Source organism: Corvus hawaiiensis, chromosome 2 (assembly GCF_020740725.1).
Source record: "Corvus hawaiiensis isolate bCorHaw1 chromosome 2, bCorHaw1.pri.cur, whole genome shotgun sequence".
NCBI lineage: Eukaryota > Metazoa > Chordata > Aves > Passeriformes > Corvidae > Corvus > Corvus hawaiiensis.
In genome coordinates this window covers 321,096-345,941 of record NC_063214.1, presented here as the reverse complement: position 1 = coordinate 345,941, position 24,846 = coordinate 321,096, and the positions used below count along the sequence as shown (strand labels likewise).

The window sequence follows — 24,846 nt, the reverse complement described above, 5'->3', positions numbered from 1 at the left end:
TCCCTGCTCCTGCATTTCCTTCAGAGAAAATGCCATGGACTGAAGTGGAAAGTGGACACAAGAACAAGTCAGGCAGTCCATGCTCCCACTTGGCAAAAGAATCTAAAACCACCAGGAAAACAACACATTTTGAGCAGTTTTTAGTTGAGACATTCATTACTGGGAGGCCAAGTGAACCTGCCTTTGATCCCTTGCAAGGATCAAGGGCAACTAAACCCTAATTCAATCACTGTAACTTTGGTCTGCTTGACTGAATATTACAATAGCACTCTGTGATTGGAGCTAAATGCAAAGATTAAATACACAAAGCTGGGTACAAATTTGTGTGCCATGAATACTGCAGGACACTGCACGAGGAGCCCTGTTCAGGGCCAGAACAGCCTCCTGGATTTTCTCCTGGCAGGATAGTTTGGTTGCATTTATTACTAATGTAAATCTTTACCCCTACTTAGATAACTAAAAGACATCCTCTTTTAACAAGGTGCTGAAAACAACAGCCACTGGTGTCTTGTGGACTTGTTGGCCAGTTTTTCTGAAAAGTCAAATAACTCATTTAAATGGAATGATGCCTTAGGTTTTAGGAGGATTTTAACACCAGGCGATTTAAATTAATTTTTAAGACAAAAAATACTCCTTGCATCAAAGCTTGTATCAGACAGTAACAGAGAGGCCTATTCTGCAACACCAGAGCAAACTAGCTGAAGCTTTAGGAAGGCTGGAGTGCTGAAGTACAGATTAAATAAACAGTGACAAAAATCAAAATCAAAAGTAATCTCTTTTTGATCAATGTCAAGACCTTTGCAGGCACAAAATATATTGACTTATTACAGTGTCAGAATTAATTCAGCCTAGGGGGTGGTCAAACATTAAAGACATTTTCCTGAGTCTTTCATCAACTGCTGCAGGAAAGTCAGTTCACAGCATTTATTTTCATAAAATATCTAGCTAATAGCCAGTTACGTGACAGCAAATTCCAACAGCAGTCACAGGAAACAGAAAAGGAGACTCTGTTGACCACACAACCATGCAGTAAAGGTATCTGCTTTGAGGAAAAATTTTACAATCCTGAAATTTCAGACCAGCGGGATGTAGTGAATATACTGATAATTCAATTCAAATTCTTACCTTAATGATTAATTTTTTGGTGGAAATTTTCAGATGAGAATGGGTACTTGTAACAAACATTTTCATCAGTAAATAGAAGACTGATTTTTCACCAGATATCTTCTCTGACTCAGAGATGTCCTACAAGAAAAATGTATTAAAATTTCCCTGCTACAGCAACACTGTACAGGACTATGTTGCACTGAGACTGATATGTAAGGTAAGTATATTATTTTATAGACCTGCCCAAAAATCCCAAGGCCAGAAATGAATGGGATCATTTACACTCCTTTGCATTCAACGAGCCAGGATCATTGTACCCACTTGTAAAATGCTTTCCTGGAAAGTGGAAGAAGACAGAAGTAACAGACACCGTAACTACTACAAGGACCCAAGACAAAGCCACCTCCCTCATTAATCATCTTTTACTCCCCAGTCATTCCACTTCTATCCCCGTTACCACACTCCATGGGTGTCTCTGCTTCCCCTCAAAGTCAGGTCCACTCCTTTCTCCTGACATGGCAAGCAAACTCTAGACAGAGTTCTTATTTTACAAGCCTGCAGTAAAAAAGAGAGCTGGGGCCCTGATGGTTTCCACTAATTGTGGAGAGCATTAAAAAATGTTGGAATCTTCCTTGGGAAAGGGTGGGATGGCTCCAATCAGTGGTTCATTTCCCTGGTCTGCAACCTCAGGCTTTCCAGGCAAGTGGAAACCAGCACATTCTCACTTGTGCTCCTTTCCAGAGACACAAAGAGCTACAGGAACTTCTCCAGTGTTCATCAGGGAGGCAAAAAATGATGTCCTTGTAAAAAACCTTTCAGCTCAGAAGGGATTTTTCACTCCTGCTAAGACTGTAATTCCTGTTGGTCTTATAAAAGGTCACCACCTAAAATGACTGGACTAATTTAAAACAAGGCAATGACAGATGGAAAGATTTGAGAACAAGAGTCCAAGGAAACATAAATTTGCATCAGCCTCTTACCTGTACTCTGAACCAGGCAAATTTGTTTGCAGGAAGTTCCAAAGCCACTTTCAGTATATGGTGCTGGAGAAGAGGAGGGACCTCCTCCCGCAGGCCCTTTTCAGTGACTATACCTGAGGTGTGAAAGCAAGAAACCAACTTCAGTTTGGTCCATCTTCCTGAGATCTCAGAATGCTCATCTTTTAGGGTTTAAAACACCTGGCAATTGGCAGATCTTCGTATCAAAGGGTCCCCAGACATACTGCAACTATGTTTGGCCAGCCCAAGGTGGGAATCCAGTCCTCAGAGGGAGACTCCATCACTTGACCCCAGCACAAACCATTGGTCCTACATGGGAGTATAAAATCTCTTTTATCAATCTCAGCAACCCTGAAAAGCTGTGACCTACAGGATGGATACACTGGAGAGCAAAATACAGAATTTAAGTCAACAGGAAATCTTAACACTCATACCATGACAATATTTGCTCCAGACAATGGGACTTTACACTCATGTCTCTCCCTACATCACTTTTATCACCAGCAAAGGCATAACCTCACTTCCTCTGTCACAGGTCAGGCAGCTCCTGCAGTGTGATCAAAACCTGAGCTGCTCACACCTGACCTGCAGGTAAATTACATGGGGACATCAGCTGTACAAAGCACTGGTGCCTGTGCCTCTCAGAGCCCATGTAGGATCTTTGTGGCCCACATTAGAGAGACAACAATACTTTTAAACAGTTCCAACTGTTTAACAACTAAAGATCCAACAGTAAGATCAAACAATAAAACTCCACCAGCTATTTAAAAAACATATTGCTACAAGGTAGAAAAATATGCTGCCTTTGTCGTGAACGTTTCCATCAGGGTGATCAGAAAGAGCAACAGAACGCTCACACTGACACATCTGAGAAAACATGGTCTCGTGATTCATTTACACCATTTTCTACCATACCATCTCTCTTCAAAATCAATATCCAGGCTCACTTCATTACATTTGTTTGAGAATAACACTTTATTTTCCAGCCTGTTTAACTTTGTTATTTCATAATGTACCCAAACAGACCCGCAAAGAGATCTCTGCTTCCCGAAAAGGTGTCCTGCCTTTTGTCCAGTTGGAAGTAAGCAGACCAGTGCAAGAAATAAAGGGATAAACAGGGTATGTGATCTGGTGAGTCATGAAGTACAAAAATCAATTAAACATGCTTTGACAGAGGGAGGAAAAACCTCACGCAGGAGACAGTTTATTTAGAGAGGGATTTTGTTTAAAGCCCCTTTTTCTCTGACAGGTTAATTAAGGCATTTACGTAACTCCCATCCTTACACATCCCAGGCCCTGCCTAACACACAGATCGCTGCTTGAGCTGTGTGGCCCACAAGCCCTGGTGGCCCACAGATGGTGGCAGTGATGCCCAACCAACCCTTTGCTCTCTCTCCCAGTCTCAGCTGTATGTGGCTGTATCGACTGTACCACGACCAGTACTGGAGGACCTTCCCAAACTTGTCAGGCATTATTTGCCCTTAGTGAAGTCATGCTGGCTGTCACCAACCACCTCTGTGTTTTCCATGTGCCTTAGCAGAGTTTCCAGGAGAATCTGCTCCATGATCCTGCCTGGCACAAAGGTGAGACTGACCGGTCTGTAGTTCCTTGGGTCTTCCACTTCCTCCTTTTTAAAAATGAGGGTTGTGTATCCCCTTTTCCAGTCAGTGGGAACTTAATCAGACTGCCACAAATTCTCAAATACAATGGGCAGTTGATTAGCCACTTCGTCTGTCAGTTCCCTCAGGACCCATGGATGGATCTCATCGGGTCCCATGGACTTGAGCACATTCAGGTTCCTCAGATGGGCTTGAACCTGACCCTCTCTGACAGCGGCCTCAGGATCTTCACTCTCCCAGTCCCAGCATTTGCCTTTCCCAACTTGGGAGGCTTGACTGGAGAACTTGCCATTGATGGCCAAGGCACAGAACTCATTGAGAACCTCAGCCTTCGTCACGTCCAGGGTAATCAGGTCTCCCATTTCCTTCCAGAGAGGGCTCACATCATCCCTGGGCTTTCTTTTGTTGGCAGTATACCTATAGAAGCCCTTCCCATTGTCCTTGACAGCCCTGGCCAGACTCAGTTCTAACTGAGCCTGAGTCTCCCAAGCCCTACCCCTAGCTTCCCATACAATTTCCATATATTACTCCCAGGCCACATGTCCTCACTTCTACCTCCTGAAAGCTTTTTTTTTTTTCCCCTGTGATTTTGCTCATCATCTCCTTATCCATCCATGGAAGCCTCCTAACATTTTTGCCCAATTTCTTCCTCGTCAGGACTCCCAGCTTGGAGGAGGTGATCCTTGGGTTTATGATATCAGCCAGCATTCTAAGGCCTCTCTGCCCTCCAGGGCTCTGTCCTATTGGACTCTACCAAGGCTGAATCTCTACTACAAGATTTTTCAGAGGACACTGGCAAACTGGGAGGTGCTTCTCCCCCACCCCAAACTTTCTGTGAACTATCCCGTTCAAAAAATTCGTTATCGTCACAGCTAATCAGAGTTTGGAAATACCTTACTGATAGTGGATTGTTGACAGAGGGCTAGAAAAAACCTCATTAAGAGCTGAAGATAAGCCTTCCTCAGAAAGATTAGAATTCAAAGCCCACGAAGACCAAACACTTCCAAGAATATGACACACGGAGAGGAAGACTGGAGTGCAACATAGTGCTGACAGCTGACTGTGGAATTTAACAGTGCCAGAGCACTGCAGAAACAGCAACAATAAATGCCAACACAATGGAGAAACTAAAATGGGCTACTTTTAGAAAACAGTTTTTTTTATCTCCACAGAAAAGCAAACATTCCCTTCTGCTGTGGACTTTGTAAACGGCCAGAGAAAACAGTGGAGGAAATAGAAATATCCATCACATACCTTTTAGCAGCTTGCTAAAATCAAAGCTGCTCCGTGCTACCAAGTGGGGCACAACCTTCTGATAAAGACATATGACCTGAAGCAGTGCAGCTTTCAGAAGCAGTGTCTCAGCATCATCTGAACCTAAACAAAGCATTTCCATAATTAGTTTCTTCTTCCTTCATAGCAAGAGAGCACAATGTGGCAGCACCTCCATAACCCAGCATGAGAATTACTAACTGTATTTCCAGCAGACTTGCCTAGGGAATGACCTGCTATCTTCCCAACAAGAAGAACAAGAAAAACACCCATGGAATCTCCAGTTTCCTTCCTCAGAATTCCTGTGTGAATACTTTCAAAACGAAATCTGCTTATTCAGTGCTTAGATTGAGAGCTGCGATTCCTAACTGGCCTCAGAAGCGCTCACACGTATAAAACACAACCTGAACACTTGAACACTCACTGTAAGAATCCCACCGGCCCTGTTGCTGTTTAATTTAAGGCTGAACAACAGGAAAAAAGTGAAGGAAAGGATATGGTCATGCTGCTGATTTCTGGCAACACTACTTTTAACTAATGTCAGGTAGGTTTGGCTGGGGAAGTGCCGGAGACCATACACTACCATTTGTTGCAAATTTATTATTTCAGTTAAAGACTTCTTTCTTTCTTTTTCCCCTTTCAAAATAATACTTTCTCAGTGTGAGCTCTTGGCAAGAGGCAGACAACTAATACCTGTATGAGAGAAACACCAACAGCACTTAAGGCAACTGTTTACTTCCTAGGAAAAGCCATCTCAGGTTTCAGTTGTAACATGAGGAGGCATAAAAGCTACTTGTCATCCAGTATTAATGAAAGGAAACAAAGTACGTGAAGGACAGCCAAAACATTTAACACCTAATTTTTTCCTGTTAATTTGGTCTTCCTCAGGGAGGTAGGAAGAACTGGATGAATGCCATGGATAAACTTTCTTTGCCTGAGTCTCAGCTCCCATTAGAATTCTGCAGTGGCCACAATGCAAAAATAAAGCTGTAAAAAGTGAGCTAGGAGTAAGTGACACAGCATTACCACCTCAGAATGCAGAGGAACTACAGCTACAGTTCTGCAGAAATTAGCTGCTCCACTGGTTTCCACAAGCACTCTGCCAACCAAGCCTTGGAGTGTCAGTGCTGACAACTATTTTGCTGCCCAAAGGGATCCACAGAAGGACATCCACTGAAAAACCCTCTGCTCCAGGAAGTCTCTCTGTGGAATATGCCCTGTGAAGGGCAAAAGTGGCTGCAGATTCATCTCCAGCCCTACAAGGAAAACTTCACAGGCCATTGGCCAAGATACAGACAATTCTGAGACTTCCTACTCCCTGCAATGGGACTGTGGAAGCAAGCCCTTCAGGAGGAACTGGGTTTGAGAGAGGAAACCTGAAGCCTTCACTCCAACCTTTCTCCCTCTTACGACACTCATATTGCCACTCCTGTGTTACATCAATACAAGCATTCGTGTAGCCACAGTAACCAACTGCTAAAAAAAAATTACCTCCCAGTAAAATAACTTGGACAAAGAAAAATCTCTCCAAAAACTATTTTTCAGGCATATAAGTCTCCCTGCCAGCTTTATTTTGTGGCTGTGAAACAACTACTAACATGGAAAAGTCAAGGGCAGGAGGGCTGAGTTCAACAAGAGGAGCAGCAGAGCCCTGCACCTGAGAAGGAACAGCCCCATTCACCAGTACGTTCTGGAGGCCACCCAACAGGAGAGCAGGTTGCCTGGGAAGGATCCAAAGGCTCTGGTGTCAGGGAGCTCCTCCTTCCTCTCAGCACTGGGGAGGCCAAACCAGGAGCATTGTGTCCAGGTCTGGACTCCCCGGAACATGGTGACACTGGGGAGAGTCCAGCAAAGGCTCACAAAGATTGTGAAGGAACTGGAACATCTTTCCTGTGAGGAATGGCTGGGAGAGCTGGGACTGTTCAGCCTGAAGAGAAGGCTCAGGGGCATCTCAACAATGCATGTTAACACCTGAAGTAAGGGTGCAAAGGTGACGAGGCCAGGCTCTTCCCAGAAGCACCCAGTGGCAGGAGCAGAGGCACTGGGCACAAAGTGAAACATGGAAACACTCCAAGTGTCAGGAAACACTTTCTGACTATGAGGGTGATCGAGAACCCACACAGGTTGCCCAGAGAGGTTTTGGAGTCTCCATCCTTGGGGGTGCTCAAAAGCTGTGTGAACACGGACCTGGGTAACCAGGTTTAGGCAGAGATGTTGGGCAAGATGGTTTACAGAGATCCCTTCCAACCTCAACCATTCTGTGATCCTGGGACAGCAGAAAGCCAAACTGCTTAGCCTTCAAGCAGCAGTGGCAGCCTCTATGTTAAACTGTGTTCTCAGGCAATTCTAATGGCCTGAAGAGCTGAACAAAGAAAAGGCGAGTAGTAAATGCACAAGCGAGATCTGGATTCTGCTGAAGTTAAGGGTGGGATGAGGGTTTCACAACACCCATTCCCACAGAAGTAAGAAGGGGTAACTCCACCTGCTTTGCCTACCATGCTGCTCAGCAACTTCTGTCTCAGTCATTGCCTTCACAGTGGAGACATCACCTTCCTTTTTCTCTGCTGGGCCACCACAGTGTTCTCTCTCTTGCTTCAGAAGGGACTGCCAGACAGCCACTATATTATTCATGTCTGGTAAAACCTAAAAGCAAAAAGGGTAAATTGCAACAGCTCTCCTTTGTAAGACAAAGCTCCTGTGACAAAGGTTGGAACTGACCCTGCGTGCAATCAGGGAATGATCTGAAATCAAGCACTGTACTTTCACTTCTGCAGAATATGAGCACTGGAAAGAACATTTTATTGAAAAGCTTTCCTGTGAAAAATTTATGTTTGGTTCTTCTTCTTCATGGTATCCTTTCAACTCAAGTGCTCTCTTGTCTAGTAACTACTGAGTAACCTCTGCTGGCTACATTGACTTGAACCAGGAGAACTTGCTTCCTGCTCTTGGAAGTCATTTGCTGCACAACAGCCATTGATGTTACAAATCTGTCTCACCAGAATTTTATTTGCATTCCCATCAGACGGCTGTGTCAGGAAACATAGGCTCCTACCTCACCATTTAATCCACAGCCTCCCCCAGGGTACCATCTCCTGGCTCCTAGGCTGCAACCACTTGAGAAGAAAGTACAGAGGAGAGCAGTTGTCTGCAGCGTGCAAAACGCCTCCTGTCAGCCCCCAAGCGTCTCTTTCTTTCTACCTTGCTGACAGCTTCTCTGTAGAGCTGCACGAACTCCTGCACTGCCGGCAGCGTGTAGATTTGTGACCTTTGCCAAGTTTCTTCAGATAAACAGTGTTCAATGTTCCTCAAGGCTCTTCTCAGCACCATGGATACCAGTGACAGGATGTTGTGCTTCACCACCGTGCTGGGCAACTAAAAGAAGGAAGCGAATTAGTGACATTTCGGTGATTCCCGTTATGCTTTGCACAGAATCTGTAATGTGTGCTAAAATTTGTCAATGAATTAATTATTTCCGAAATCTTGGCTAGCAGTAAAGAATCCATAGGTTTTCAGATTCCCAGCCTAAACCACTAGCGGGCAGTGGCAGAACTGGTGCTTGTCAAAGGTACCTGGAATCATTATCTGTGGTTTTAATTAATTTTCCAGTGCTTCCCCAAGCCATATTTATGCTGGGGTAGACAATACAAAACACACATAATTAACCAACTTCAGAAATTTCTTGAATGATCACACACTTAAATCAAACAGTACTAACTGGAACAGAAAAATCACTGAAATACTATAGATTGCTCTTACATTTAACCCTTGGGTGAACATTATTTTATTGCACACTGCAGGGACTGTTGTTACCATCACCATAGAAAGCAACCTGGGAAGAGGAATAAATTCTGAAGTCTTAAAAGAATTGGAGATCTCTGGTTGAGCCTCATAGATCTGAAAGAAAAAAAAAACCAAAAATTTAATATCTCTGATACAGTCCCAGAGATGACAGCTTCTTCTGGGGAGCATTCTACAGAAGGATTTTGACTCGTCGAAAGTAATGGCAACATTAAATGTCAATTTTTATGCAAAGATGTTACAGAGCATCCTCCAGATTCCTACTCAACTAAATGGACCCTCTGTAGGCAACCAGCATCCCAGCTAAAGGCCATCTCTTTTCAACAGATTCCAGATCTTACTTGCCCATTTTAAGCTAAACAAGAAGGCAGCAGAACACTCACAAAGGACAATAGGTTTTTCTAGCTGAGCTTTGATGTTGCTGCATCTCAAAAAACACGTCACTGACGTGACGTTTTCCACTACTTTTTATACCAATTCCTTCTTTCCCAGCTCAGTTTAAATGTTTATAGAGCCTCCTGCTCCGAGCATGGATTTTTACCATCACCCATACTCCTACCTTCTTGAGTAACTTCATGTTGTCCATCCAAGCAGACTTCACTCTAGGAACAAAGGAATACCGCGTCTCCTTGAAGTATCTATTCAACAAATCTGGGCATACTTTGAGAATATTCACCATGAGATCAGCAACCATTTCATCTTCTGTTGCAGTTTTTAAACCAAGCAGGAAGTGCAGAAGTACCACATTTCCTCCCCTGTTGAAGACAAAAAAAATTATTTTAAGTAAGAAATCCTTATTTTGACATTTTATATGGGATGTGAACTCTGCAGCTCCTCTAACTGTTAATTGAAGGCAAGACCTCTCACCCTCCTGGTGTAATTTCTGAGCTTATACTCAGAGAAGTAAGAACTGAATTTACCTCCATGTTTTCTGCATGACAGTCATTACTTTGAATTAATACCACATATTTCAGGGCACGCACGGTAACTAGTGAGGTCTCTTTTGCTTCTAGCAAAAAATCCACGCACAATCCCAGCTGCCCAGTGACTTACTTGCCAGAAGTTCCAAGACTTGGATCATAGAACGTTATGCCATGTTTCAGAGAGCAGCAGAGGTCCATTAAGAAACTATGCACAAGTTCTCGTACCACCGCTTTTCCCACCTCTTCAGAACCTTGAGCCACCTATAAAAACCAAAATGGAGTATAGGAGGCATATGAGATTTGGCATCACAGATATCAGCTTCACTCTACATTTTATACAGCTCCTCTTAGAGAAATGCCAAAAGAAAATTTGGCTTTTGTTCAGATTAAGAAGAGAAGCTTCAGGACTGTGATTCTACGATTCCATTAACCTTCTACATCCAGAACAACTCAAGATCCCTAAGGATGAGAAGACTCTTGACAACTGTGGCTGGGAAATCATGAACCATATGACTTACAAGGACTGCCAGGAATTGTAAGAACTTAAAATTATTCAGAACTGAAATGCCCCATTACGAATGGGGTCAAAGATTTGCACAGCTCCAAGCAGACACCTACTAGAAACAGATCTCCAAAGGGTGTTTACAGTATATCAGGATGGGAGTGGCAGGGTCATAAGCATCTGGTAGAGGAAATACAAGAGGGCAGACACAAAGGCGAAAAATCTGTAGCCGGAGAAGCAACAGAAATCTTTTAAAATAGGCTCAGTAGATTCCTCTTTTTGAGCTCATCAAGCTCAGAGCAACTGGGAGCTGTTTCAAAACCTGAGCACTCAAAGGGGGGGGGGGGGGAGGGGAAAAGGCAGCACAAGGACTAAGAGTAACAAAGAAATAAATTACCAGACCTTTAAATCCCCAGGGCTGACATCAGTAATCCCATTCCAACGGTACAGTGAGGCGATGTGAAGCAACACTTCTGCAGTAAAAAAACGCACCTTCTGCGTTTTGGTGATATATTTGTTGTGAACCACCTGAAAACAATGAGAAAAAACCAAACTCTTCTATTTATTGCAAGTTATCACAAAATCATGGTAAAATAAACACACTTCATTCTTCTAGTACACACAGAGCTGGCTCTCCTCACTAGGGCAGAAAAAAGGTTCTGCCTGTCCTGTCAACACCTTCCTCACATGCTCCTGCTCCACCTTGACCCTACACCAACCTCTGCAAACCCTGCACATGCTGGACAGGACAGGCATTCACGTTCAACTGAAGAGCACAGACCATGTTTAAGGCATCACAGCCACAGACTAGAACCATAGGAACCCAGGGGTAGACATGGTAAAGCCTACTACAGATAAAGTTTGAATGAAAGGGAATACAGAGTGGAAGAACTTTCTCAAAAGTTCTTCTGCTGTGTTTTAATGCTGGCATTGTTTTAATTCTGATTTTTCTTGCTAAGCTGAATGAGTCATACAGTGTGCTGGGGTCCACCAATAATGTAGCAGCTCATGATGTATGACTCCCATACAGGAAAAGCTTCATTTGGAAAACAAAGTTTCAAGGAGGTTTATTTTACATTTAAATGGTAGCTTTTTTATTCTCCTCCTTTTTTGTGTTATTGCAACAGCAAAATGAAAGAACATTTTCGGCTTTAATTGGCCAGTTGTGAAAAGTCTGAGTCTGAGGCAGGCTCTTACGGTTACGCTCTAAATTTGAAACTATTTTTTTCTTCATTCTCTCAACTGTTTATACAACAGCTTATGCAACATTGCTACAGTAGTTCAGAATAGATATTAAAAAATAATAGGTAATAAAAATACATCTCAGTTGCAGCTGCTCTACAAGCAACAAGTGCATCCCAGGGAAGAGGCAGGCACATGCTCAGAACGTAACAGCACAGGAAAGGCAGCCACCACTAAACCAACTCTCACACCTTTCAGCAATTCCTGCTTCCCTGTTTGCTGTCTCATCCTTGATACAGCACGAGGTAATTTCTGTCTGCCATGAAAGAACCAGAAAAACCAACATCAAAGGGGAGCAGCCTTACCTTTCCAGCAGAACTTTTTGACAGCGGGTGGAATGTACCCTTTCTTTTTTGCAACAAATTCTCTGTTCTTGGGAAGACAGTTTTACAAGACTTCCCTTCTCCTCCACCCCACCAAGAAATATCTTTGACAGAATTTATCTCCTGCAGCAGAAACCCTGTCATCCCAGCAGTGAGGCCGAAACTCAGCTAAGCAGGACCACAGGATGTGGCTTCAATGGCCAGACTTGCTGGGGAACGGTACCACACACCCTTCAACTGCAACCAGCAGCTCCTGGACACCCCTTTCACACCTCAGCCCCTGTACTAATATCACACAAAATCCTTTTTCTCCTGAAAGACGACTGTACATGGTTACCCAGCTCAGAGCTAACAAACCCACTCAAGTCTAGCTGAGCTCCCAATTTCAGCACGAGGCTGATTAATTGAAAGACCAATCTTACTGTCACTGGAAGCGCCAAGAATACTCCAGTTCTTTAGACATTCAGGCTTGGCACTGATGCAGTCCCAACCCACAAAAAGGTTAGACTATGTTGGACATCACACTCTGAAGATGAGCTGAAATTAGCATTCAAGCAAAAGCTATTGCAGTGACTTCCTTAAAACGGGGTATTGGAAAAGGAGAACAAACTTCCATCCTGAGACAGTAATAAATCCAAGCTACCAACCTCCAACACATGTGATAAGTCACAGACACTGCAGCTGCACACTGCAGGCAGTCCTAAGAACTAAACATTGTGTGAGAAATCACTGCAGAACCGTTTCCAACAGTGAGGAAAACAGAAAACACAGGACAACACAGTTTCAAGGGTGCATCGTACCTTAGTTCTCAGCGTGGAGAGCAGAAGATTGACAGTAGAAACTCTGTCTTCCTTTATTTCAGAGCGAAGAATATCTGGAATGAAATCTAAGAGAACATTTCAAATGTTAAGTCAAAATGTGATAGCTCCTTTCATACTAAAATGCTGCAGGGAATTCATACCCATTCCTCTTCCACGTTACCTTGCTGTTATATTCCAGGATCAACCAAAAGGCAGCAATCAGAGTTCAGAAGGATGATGTGTCTATGACTACAGTGATGAGCAAGCAATGCTGACAAACCTACTTTCATCTTGACTGGCTAATTTGCCAATTTGCTGATTAACACTGCTACAGCATCTGTCAACTTTAAATACATTTTGGGCCCTGAAATGCCATACTAAAATTTAAGTAAATTCAAATTCTTTCCATTGAAGCACCTGCAATTGTTTCACTGCATGATTCTCAAATGTTTGGAGGTTCCATCTCCAACCACATGCCTCATCTTTTGGCTCACCAGTGCATCCCAAAGTCAGACAACTTCAGTTTATAGAGAACCTGGGGCTCTTACAGGGGAATGAAAGCCAGCTGTACTGACTGGGCCGAGGTGTGCAATCCCCAGCCTGAAAGAACTGAACAACTGCCAGCACCTAAAGGAAATCAGCAGCCCTGGGGTAGCAGGAGCAAGAGAAGTAGATAATTACAGCCAGTTCTCAGTCCCTCGCCATACGAGAAATGACCGGCTGCCAGCTAATGGCTTAAGGACTTTTTTTCAAACAGTATTTCTAGATCCCTTCTGAATTATCTCATAACTTTACCAAGGGTCACAACTCACAGGGCAGAAAGGCAAATCAAGTACACACAGTCTTTAACACTTTTAAAAAGAAAGTTACTGCAGCATATGCACTGTTACAGTCTTACGAGCAAGGCTGGAGGCCATGAATTTTTTTTCTGTTTATTGACTCTATGACCTCAAAGTTTTATATTAGATTTACCTTTTTTTTCCATCTGTGTCACCAAAGACTCTATTTTTGCAAAGCTTTAGCAGACAGCATATTGTTCTCAAGCAGAAGAGGCCTATTTACTAGACTACCAAAGAAGCTTCAAGCTTTTCAGGTAATAAGATTAAAAATATTTATTTTGCTTCTTATTAGTGCTCTCTACCTGGTTCATGTTTTTAATTAGGTCATATTTATTATCACCTATAAATGAGTGTGCCTTGAAAACAAAAACCCAACAAGCAATTATGAAGTACCTTTTAATTCCAGCACCTGTGCCAAGATTGCATTATCACCAGCAATGAGAAAGGAGAGAGCAAACTGAATATAGGCCATGCGGACATCTGTTCTCCCCTGGAAACATAAAAATATAAAATTAAAAAATACTGTTAGCACACAGATTGTTCCCAGCTGCAAAATTGATACTGCAGCTGCTGATTATCCCTAGAAGTGCCACAAATGGGTAAATGAAACAAATTCTATAAATGCATTGCATATAGCCTTACACATATATTTACATGCAATTCATCCACAGCGTACTCAGCTAAAAAACTTCTTGCATTAAGCAGTTCACCTTAACATAAAAAGGAAAATGTACTAGTTCATGTGCTTTTCAATTCTCAATATATGAGACCAGGTCACAAATTTAAAGAAGAAGGAAATATTAACAGCAGTTTCATGCCAAACACTGCATCACTGAACTTCCTCACTTGTGCACTGCTCAGTCAGTTCACAAGAATGCCCATTAAAAGGGGCTAATATAAAACTACCAATTCAGGCACAGTGGAATCAGTGAGATCTTGGCCTGTAACAGCATCATCGGATAGGAACACTGAATCACAGAACGGTTTGACTTGAAAGAGATCTTAAGGATCACCTCATTCCACACCCCTGCCATGGGCAAGGACACCTCACAATATCCTAGGTTGCTCCAAGACCCATCCAACCCAGTCTTGGACACTTCCAGGGATGGGGCAGTGACAGCTTCTCTGGGCAACCTGTACTGGAGAGTGTCTCATCACCCTCACAGCCAAGAATCTCTTCCCAATATCTAATGTAAATCTACTCTCTTTCGAATAAAAAGTCACCCCTCGTCCTATCACTCTATCACTACACTTCCTGACAGAGCACTGCCACAATTTACAATTCTTTCAACACCTGCTGTGCAAAATTAAGCTGCGTGTAAAGAAGCCTGAAAGAAGATTCCGAGTAGGCAAAAGATAAGGTAGCAGGGACTCCTGAAAGGGTTCAAAGAAGAAATAAATAGAAAGAAACAAGATTTTGCTGTAAGCTTTGGGCTGAGTATTTTTGTGTTAAAAACTCACCTCTGACAGCCAGTTGTGACATAATTTCACTGAAAGTGAATTTATTCTATGCGCAAGAGGAAGACCTTCTGGATGCTTGTTTCCTCGTACCTTACTCGCGTATCTAACAAGCTTGTGATCGACAGCCTACACCCAAGCATTTAAAATCAAGGGTGCAGATACTCCTGCAGACAGCTTCTGCAGTGAGCTCAAAACCCATGGAATGCGACAGCTCCGGAACTATAAAAGGTGGTTCCAGGGAAAAAGGGATGTGTTTGGTTTTTTGCCTTCCACTTGATTGCTTTATAAAGAAAAAGTCTGAATTTTATCTCAGATGGCACAAACCCAACATAAACGTACACATTCACTCTGCAAGTCATCTTTAAAATCCAGAAATAGTATGTCAGCATTGAAAGTAATAGTGGATTTGTTATGTGCTTACATTTGGAAGGACACATTAATATTCTTGTTCTAAAGCACTGGTTTGGGTCAATCCTGACTATTTTTAGTAAACAGGGAGGAAACAAGATAGTTTATTCTGGAAAAAAGGGAGTGACTTTTTCTCCTCACTCACGTATTCTTCTTAAGGATTTCCAGCTACAGACTATTCAGAACTCTTGTTTATGTTTTCAAATGCAATTACTCTGTATTAGTACTGGGCAATATCCCCTCTCCGACTTCCACTGACTTCAGCGGGACCAAACCACAAAAAGACTGACTAGTTTTCAGGAGTTTACCATCACTTCAACTCTGTTTTAGACACTAGAAGGGCAGTTCATAGAAACCGTACATTTGTATTTCTCCAAAGCTTCTTGGAAACACACACAAGGCACTTCCATATGTCCAGTCAGGCACAATCAAGGACTTCAGCCTGACACAGGACGGGACGGGAGACTTAAGTTCTTGCAGATGAAAATACAGCAAAGAAACGGTGGCAACAGCTTTTTTCTAAATAGTTGGCTAAAAAAGCTGATGGAGCCATAGTATAGCATTCCATGGCAGACAGCACCTTAACCTACCTTCTTACACCTTTTTTTCAACAATCCAGGCAGGTATTTGTTATTGAAATCAAAATGACTATACACATCCCTTGCTGAATCCGGGCCCTGAGCCACCATTGCCGACAACAGCGTGAGGCACCCTCGGCTCATCCTAAAAAAAAAAAAAAAAAACAGAGGTAAACCTGCAGGTTATTTCTGGGATGATGGCTATACAAACCACCAAACCAAGAGATTAAAACTTAAAGGGAAAATAGAAGGGAAGTTAAACAAACAAAATAATTATTTTAGGCAGTAATAGCAGCAGCTGGGAAAGAGGGGAGAAGGAAGAAGGGAGTAGGAAACGCCTTTTTACACTCGTCCCCAAAATTAAACCGTAATGTGGGGCTGGATATTCCCTTTATAAAGTAGTTTAAAAGGGAGAAAGTGCCAAAAATAACAGCTTGAACATGACCTGCTCATGGCAGTGGGGTTGGACTAGACAACCCTTAATTATTCTATGATTCTACGAACTACTAAATTCATAGAGGTTTGCCATTTATTTCAATGGGATTATGTCAGGGCCACTGGGTACAAGACCGCAGACCTCCATCATCTGAACAGCCACTATCCATGAACAGGCTTGTAACCTGTCCATCATGTTTCTGTCATGGACAATCTGTAAAAAGCCATGTGATTCAAGCAGAGATCCCATGTGGACATACAGTAAAGAAAATCCCTCTGCACATCAAAGAGGTCACACAGAAAATGCAGAGCATCTCCCATCAGAAATCCGCAGCCTCCTCTGTGCAGGTTCTAGAAGGATTTCTCCAGAAGCTGAACTTTAAACACTTAATCAGACGTGCAGATCTTGCACAGCTTCAAAATTTGTTTCCAGCATACCTATTTGAGACTATCTGTCCAGCTAAAACGCCTGCTTGCAACAAGATCAACTGTGCAGAGCAGGAAGCACAGTTGTGTCTATGAACTGGGAAAGCAGAGAAAGCTTCTCCAATTCTGCTCAAAGACTGAAAGATGAGTCATTGGACAAGCCAATTTCAGTCTGTTCTTTCCTCTCCTCTCCTCTTCCTCCCAGGTTTGTATTGAAATGTCTCGGGCGTTTGCAACGTCTTTCACCCTGTCCACATGTGCATGAGAAATTGTTTGGTCTGGACTAGATAACACAGTTAGTTATTAAACAACCTACAACCACCTCAGATTTAAGAGGCTGGGAAAACTACACAAGAAAAGCCAGCCTGAAAGAGAAAAATCCATTACAAACATGTAAAACCTGACTCCAAAAAACACAGGGAAATAAACCACTCAAGAGCAGCTCTTTTTGCCATCACAAGAACACTGCCCAGCCCTGTTCCACACAGTACATTTCACCCCACAAATCAAGTAGCATTAAAATAACAAGACTCAAGGTACCACCCATGTTAGCTTTCACCAGGACAGGCCCAACTGACAAAAACTACAGCTTCAGGAAAGCAGCCTACGGCACTGAATTATTTGTTGTACCAGAGCTTCCACTTTGCAAAGACTTCCACAGGCAATTACTTCATGACAAGTGGAATAGGATTTTTAAATGAAGGCGGATTATTAGCAATAAGTCAAGATGAATTTTGCAATGTCTAGGACAGTTCCTCCAGATCAAGTGACAGAGATTCTCCACCAGAAAACCAGGAAGACTTACCTGTGGTTTTCAGAATACAAAGCAGCATAGACCAGTTTCATATAGGAATGAATCAACTTTTTGACAATGTTCATTCCCACAACAGAAAAATGGGAGAGGTCACTGGCTGTCCTCAGTAAAATGGCTTCTAGAGCTTGAAAGATTAACAGCATCTGCAGGATAAAGAAGTATGTTGATATCTGACAATATCAGGTAAGACTTGAAATTATTAGCTGAGCAAACAGTAAAAACCACCATTAATAAAAAGAGTAACCCTACTCCAAGAGGAAAGCTTCCACATATGAAAGTGACACTAAGTTCTAGATTGTCTGCCAAATTAATGCTTCCTCTTCGAAAAGATTACTTCTGAGAGCATGTAGTTTCAAGGAATCAATGCTTCAAGAGACAATAGCTCCTAAGTGGATGATGAAAAATGAAACGTGCCAGAGAAAAACATCTGGGCTGTTCCAGTCTTGCAATTAATACCTTCCAGAAGAACCCAAAATCCATACAGCACTGGGGCTGTGCCCATTACAAACATTAGCCCCTGTTAGCAAAAGGATGTTGACGAAAGCCTGTCACTAAACACAACACAGGTTGTCATTACACAGACAAAAATGATACTGTAAGGCAAAGAGCAGCAAGTGATGGTTAAAAAGAACACAATACAATGTTACATTGTAAGCAGTTAGCAATGCTGCACCAGCATTCACAGCAAAAAGTTATTGAACCTTTTGTTCATTCATCACATTCTGATGAGGATAAATTGTGTCCAGCTGAGATGAGAAAAATTAGGTCAATTTTACCAGTGGCTTCTCAAAAATACTGATGTATCAGAGAGATATCTAAAAACATTTACTTTAACTGGACCACTTTTGTTTTGCTTTCTTAACTGCTTCTATTGATCTCCTTATTTCCTGAAAGGTCTTTTGATAACATTTAAAGAACCTGAACAGCTTGATTTGGACGGGACTATTGGTTGTGTGTATCATTAAATCCAGGAACATCTATGAACTGAAAAGAGCATCTCCCACTTGGTAGGTGCTTCTGCCACTGCTACTTCCAGAAAAAAAACCAAACCAAACCCATATTCAATTATCAGAGTTGTTTACACCACAAAGCATTTATTCCTGGAATCATAGACAATCCCGAGCTGGAAGGGACCCACAAGGAGCATCCAGTCCAACTCCTGGTCCTGCACAGACACCCCAACAATCCCACCCTGTGCCTGAGGGCTTTGTCCAAACGCTCCTGGAGTTCTGGCAGCCATAGGGCCGTGACCGTTCCCTGGTTACCTTCTGTTGGTTCTTCTCCAGGGTGGGATTGTTGGGATTGTAGCCGTCAGGCAGTGACTTCCAACCCCCATGCCCAACTTACTTCACTTTCAGGCTTCCTTTCTCCATCGAGAAGCTTGAATATCTCAGCACACTCCATGGAAATTTTCACGTATCCCTCCACGACATCGTACACTTGGGGCGATGGCAGCGTCTTGGCGACGGCCACGAAGGTCTCCAGCCCTGTAAAGCCACAGCGTCACCGGGGCACCAGCGCCACGTGTGGGACCCGCTGCGGGGGCCAGGCCCTGCCCATCAGCGCCATCACCATCGCCATCACCATCACCACCACCACCACCACCACCAGCATTGGTGCCATCCCCGCGACGTCCCCTGGGCCGGCTGCAGCCCGGGGCCGCCGCCTCAGCACGCGCCTTTCCCGCCCAGCAGAGCCCGCTCACCCTTGGCGGCGGCCGCGGGGTCCCGCAGCAGCGCCTTGAAGCGGGCGCCATTGAACTCCTCGTCCTGCGGGCCACAGGCGCGCTTGGCCGCGGGCTCCCCACTCCGCTCCTCGGCCTCGCCGCTCCGCTTCCCGGCCATGCCGGAGCCCAGCACCGCCCCGGAACCGCCGCCGTTCCCGCAGGAAGGGGCGGGCGGAGCGGGAGCGGCCCGGGCCCGTCCCGCCCCCGGGAGGTGGGGTGCTGCCCGGCCTGGCCGAGCGTTCGCGTGAGGGGTTTCCGAGCGATCAGTGCCCAAGTGGACAAAAAGAGTTAAAGATAGTTATCGTGGAGTGGTTTGGAAGGGGCCGTAACGATCATCTCGTTTCGCCGTCCGTCCCACCCTCCTGCCACGGGCAGGGACACCTTCCACTGTCCCAGGCTGCTCCAAGCCCCGTCCAGCCTGGCCTTGGACACTTCCAGGGATCCAGGGGCAGCCACAGCTGCTCTGGGCACCGTGTGCCAGGGCCTGCCCACCCTCACAGCCGAGAATTCCTTCCCAATATCCCATCTTCAGCAGTCTCTCATCCATCGCTGCTTGCAAGGTTTTTGTCATCCCAGTTTCCCAGGACTGCAGCCCACTGCGATCCTGAACCAACACGGATTAAATTTAGGAGTGCAAGGGAAACGCGCGGGGTGCCGGGAAGCAGGGAGAGGAGAGAACTTCCTCACATACTCCTCTCTTTGCGGGAAAGGGAAAGACTTCGGGGTGACCTATCTGGGGCTTTCCAGTACCTGAAGGGGCCCATGGGAAAGAGAGAGAGGGACTATTTACAAGGGAGGGAGTGACACAACAAGGGGGAACGGCTTCCCACTGCGAGACGGCGGGGTTAGATTAACAAAAATCTAAACTCTTCCCTTGCTTTCAGCAAGAGTTATTCCAGGACAAGCACAGTGATAAGGAGGAATTGTAAAAGCCTTGTTCCAATAAACTGTTACGTATGGAATGACAGCAGCTGAAACAGTAGTGGAAGATAAAGGAGATTATTTCAGTAAGAAAAAATGAAAATAAAGATCTATCCAAATCCAAACTTTTTTTTCCCCCCATATGTGCAAGTAATAAAGGCAACATTAGTATCTTTCTGGGGTTTTTCAAACTGTTATTTTTTTAGCAAAATACTGTAAAAAAAAAAGTGATCCAGAAGAGGGCAACATTCACAGTCATTCTAAGATTTAGGATGAACGCTTTCACATTGATGGAGGGTGCTGTGATGTTTTGAGAACAGAGGGTGGAACAAAATAAAAGAAGGTGCAGTTAGAAGACAAAAGGGTAAAATAAAAGCAGTACATGAGACTGGGGGGGAAAAGGAAATGGGAAAACAGGAATTGCTAGACACTAGATACAAGGGCTTTTTACAAGTAACTTAGGAGAACAAAGCTAAAAGCATCTTACTGCTGCTAGTGACGACGTGCTCCAAGCTCTGCTAATAATTCTTGTTTCCAGGAATACTTAAATTTAACTCGCTACATTCCAACTCTTTTTCTGCTTGTTTAGATGGCCGTTCCATTTGGAATTTACCATAGTATAGCAAATTCTATGCAGAGGTAGAGTACGGACTTCTCACTTCTTCCATAAAACATTTTTGGTGGCTTCTTCTGGATGATTGGAATCCTGTTTCAGCCTTAAGGTTTTCCTGAAACTTAAATTTATGCAAGTATCCAAATACATTTGCAATTCCAGAAATTGGTAGGCACATAATACAGAAAGTAAATAACATTCTCAAGAGGGAGTTGCTTTGTTATTGAGGGGATGAAAAGGAAGGCTGGAGCTAGTAGAACTAGGAAAAAATATTTGATTTCACACAGCTTTTAAGAAGCTCAAAGTACCCATACTGAGATCTTCAAGGTAAAAGTCCCAGTGACCGGACTTACAAGCCTGATAGTTATCACGCCATATTTCATAGGAGTTCTAGTATTTTAAGGAGTACTGGAAAATGCTACTGAAAATTATTTTTATTTCACCTTGAAGTTCAGTTATTCTCTCCCCTCATTGCCTGTGTAGAGGCTTCCAGGAGGCTGGAGAAGCAGACTGCTGGTTTCACTTCCGTCCAGGTCACTTCCATGTTCTGCTGGAGTGCACTTTGAAGCCTGTGTCCTTGTCTTTCTCTATTCTATCTGACAACTTTCCTCCCCCAAGTCTGTTTTTTTGGCAAGCTGCATTTATGGAGGGCCAGTCAAAGACCTCAAGCTCAGACAAAATTCATCTGCTCTGTTGTGCTTACGTGTGCAAGAGATGGAAGCAGCAAATGAGTCAAGTAGTAACTTCTGAGCTGCCCAGTTTTCAGAAAATCAAAATTCTTGCCAGATGAACATATCATCATATCCAAGTTATACATTGCCCCTCTGGCATTTTCTAGTCTGAAAAACAATTTCTGGTCCCTTGCATGAACCTCAGCTCTCCACCTTGTTCAAGGAACAGTTCTAGATATGAGACTAATTGAGCCAAGCGACCCTTTCCTGCCTCAGCCACAACACGACCTCTGAAGACTTTACTGCCCTGAACAGTATGTAAACAGCCAAGCTCCAGCCCTGCAGTCCTGCCTAACTTGCCTTTGCTTCCCAAACCTGAACCTTTTTCTTTGCTGCAGGATCCTCACTCATGCAACCCTGAATGCAAAAATCTGATTTGGCAGATAAGGCCATTTCTTATGCAAAAGCTTCACCAAGGTTTCTATTCTGATTTCAGCCTTAAACACTCCTGTCCTGCTCAGCCAGTCCCTATCTCCAGCCTTTAGCTGTAGATGCTTGCTGTTCTATAGCTACTACTTGCCACCCCTCCAGATTAAGTCTCTTGATACGCATTTACATCATTCCCTAAACACATCCTCGTGACCCTTCCCAAATTCAGCCTCATCTCCAGACCTACAACCTCTCCCTACAGATGAGGGACTACCCCTGAGTCGGACTGCTGACATACCTCTGCCTGAGCACAGCTGTACAGCCCATGCTAATCCCAGCCCAAACCTGTTCTTTAAACCCACTGGTATTTGGGCACTGGAGCCCCAGTTACAGTAACCCCTGTGGTGGTTTCACTTCAAGGCCATATGTGAGTTGTGGTCCCCTACCTTACACTACTTCGGTAGGAAATGCATTCGTTTCTTAAAATAATTTTTTCATTATATGTATAAATTAACTACAGAAAGCATTCAGAGGGAATGGATTTAATCCAAAATCACATCTTTAAAACTGTAGTTCTCAATGTTCACTCTTAGTTTACACAATTATTCCACAGAAAGCTTTCCTTTGTTTTTTCCCAAAATTTCAAGTGTGAAATAGAGCTCTTTGTCAAATCTTCCTGCTTTCCTGAGGCATGGGATCACAGAAGGAGAGAGGGTGGATGCTGCCAAGAGATGGGATACCAGGACCACTTCCTCAGCACAGCCTCCCGAGAAGGGGATGTTCCCAACACTATCACTCCTTTGTCATCACATGTCCAAATGCCCTGTGCCCCATACTCCCATGATCCTTGCTCGGATCAGCCCAGTGCTAGCTCACACACTTGGAGACACAGTCATTGCAGAGCCTGAATTCCAGAAGTTTGGCGTCGAGGAGTCCAGGTGATGTGCAAGTACAGTGTGTGAACCCAGGAGATGAGGGCCGGTAAGGCTGAAGTAAAACCACAACTTTTTTCACTCTTGATGCTGTAAATCAAAATCACCTCTCCTCCTTTTCCTCCTCCTCCCCCAGTCCCATAGTTATTTTAGCTGGAGTGCAAGGAGTGCATTTTAAAGCCTGACTAATGGCAGTTTATCTTCCTCCCACAAGGAATACTAGAGCCTGTCGATATGGAAGGACCTGTCCACAAGGCATTATGAGCACCAGGGGTTTGAGTCAGAGCATGGTGTGAGTCTGGAATTGGGCTGCATGCCCAGGTGCTGAAGATGGGTGGAAAGATCAGAAAAGAAGGGAAGAGGACAGAAAAGTGTGGAGGTCAATGAGCAGGCTGTGAAGAGCTAGAGGAGGTATGTGCTGAAAGCAGCTCTGAGTATCTATTGCGATACTTGAGATATCTTCTGTGGACTGAAATCCTTCCCACCTTCTACACATGGAATAATCTTCAAGTATCATCCAGTCTGAGCGAGTTTGACACAGTCACTGAGTCACAGAATTTACCAGGAAGCCCTTACAGTCCTGATAGGAAAAGCAGGCACTTAGAAATGCTGCAATATTATTTTCAAATTCTGTTATTTGCTTCTAATTTCACAGTGCTCAGGTTGAATTAGCCTGAGGTCTGGATCTCAAAACTATTAACTTTCACTGATTAGATATTGATATGAGCTACTCTTTTCTGAAACACTACCAGTTTTCCATGCCTTTGCATACCTAACTCGAGAGACCTTGAAGCCTGATGTTTTCAAGGCTCTTGGAAAAGCCACAGCCTTTTCAGTGTTTTGACATTGATTCTGTGGCTTTAAAAAGCTTCAGTCTTGAATTTCAAGTACATAACCATTAGTCATTTTGGAAAATCTTAGCTTAAATACTTATTAAAGGGGAACAGTGACAACAACCCATCAAAGGCAGGCTCATACACCCATAATAAAGCACTTTCACAAAGGAGTTGATTTCCAAGGCTGTGGTCCACCCAGCCACTCTGTCCTAATGTCCTTCCTAAACTGAGAGGCAAGACACATAGTCTTTCCCATGTGTCTTTGAAGTGCCATGTCAGGAGTTGACCAGGGATGACTTGGGTGCTTTAAGAGGGCAAGAACAACAAAGCCAGGACCTTTCCCTTGGAGCATTTGTTCTGCCTCCACCTTAGGTCATGTTTTCTCTTGTTTCCAGCAGTAAGCTCTGTAAGATGGGGCATGCCTCTTACTTCGTGTCTATACAAGTGCCAGGTGCACTGCTAGAAAAAATAATCTGTGTACAGGAGAAGTGCCAGCAAGACTGGCAGCATTCAGGAGGGTGAGGAGTGGGGACTTTCTGCCGCGAGTGGTGAGGAAATGGAGTGAGGTTTCATTCCAAATGAAACGTGAGGAGATTGGCTTTACAGACTTCATAGGTCACATCTTCTGTCTTGGTCTTCTGACTGGTGTTATGACCTTTGGTCAGGGTCTCTATGGTGTTATGACTAGTTTGGTCAAGGAGCAGCTCATGAACACAAAACTCAAAACTTGTTCAGATGAGTTTGCTCTCTCTGAAGCGAGTCAAAAAACGGCAGAAAACAGCAAATATTTCCCCTTCTTCTAAACCTGCTGGGTTAAGTACAGCACTCAATATTCATTCAAACTTCTACTTACACGCACGAGAATGTTTCCTAACGCTGGCTCACAGAACTGGTCCTCTCAAGTTCAAATTACAGCACACTTGAAGATCTTGTTAGATCTTATTATCCATAGCACCTTGTGACAACTTACAGCCTCCAAAACACATTTAGAATTATAAAAAAACTATGGAACACACTTCTCTACAATTACTTTCAGCTTGTATCCATAGAAGTAGAGCTTGGATTGGGAAAAATGTGCTGTTATTTTAAATAATCACCATATAGTGATTACTATAAAGTGCTATGTTTTAACTGGTCTGACACTCATTTCCATAGAAACAGAGAGGATAGCAA

At 43.7% G+C, this 24,846-nt stretch overlaps 1 protein-coding gene across 1 annotated transcript in view; it reads right to left on the bottom strand.

Moving 5' to 3' along the window:
- The window catches only part of URB1 (URB1 ribosome biogenesis homolog), a 42,211-nt gene extending 22,797 nt beyond the window's left edge, over positions 1-19,414 (bottom strand). The window contains exons 1-15 of the mRNA XM_048288445.1: positions 19,251-19,414; positions 18,893-19,032; positions 17,537-17,688; positions 15,883-16,015; positions 13,817-13,913; positions 12,585-12,670; positions 10,622-10,747; positions 9,848-9,978; positions 9,354-9,549; positions 8,753-8,890; positions 8,195-8,368; positions 7,492-7,639; positions 4,979-5,101; positions 2,088-2,200; positions 1,126-1,245 (exon numbers count right to left, since the gene is read on the bottom strand). Of these exons, the coding sequence (XP_048144402.1) occupies positions 1,126-1,245; positions 2,088-2,200; positions 4,979-5,101; positions 7,492-7,639; positions 8,195-8,368; positions 8,753-8,890; positions 9,354-9,549; positions 9,848-9,978; positions 10,622-10,747; positions 12,585-12,670; positions 13,817-13,913; positions 15,883-16,015; positions 17,537-17,688; positions 18,893-19,032; positions 19,251-19,389 (2,016 nt within the window). The 5' untranslated portion in view covers positions 19,390-19,414. The remainder of the gene's footprint in view (positions 1-1,125; positions 1,246-2,087; positions 2,201-4,978; positions 5,102-7,491; positions 7,640-8,194; positions 8,369-8,752; positions 8,891-9,353; positions 9,550-9,847; positions 9,979-10,621; positions 10,748-12,584; positions 12,671-13,816; positions 13,914-15,882; positions 16,016-17,536; positions 17,689-18,892; positions 19,033-19,250) is intronic.
- Between the last annotated feature and the right edge of the window lie 5,432 nt (positions 19,415-24,846).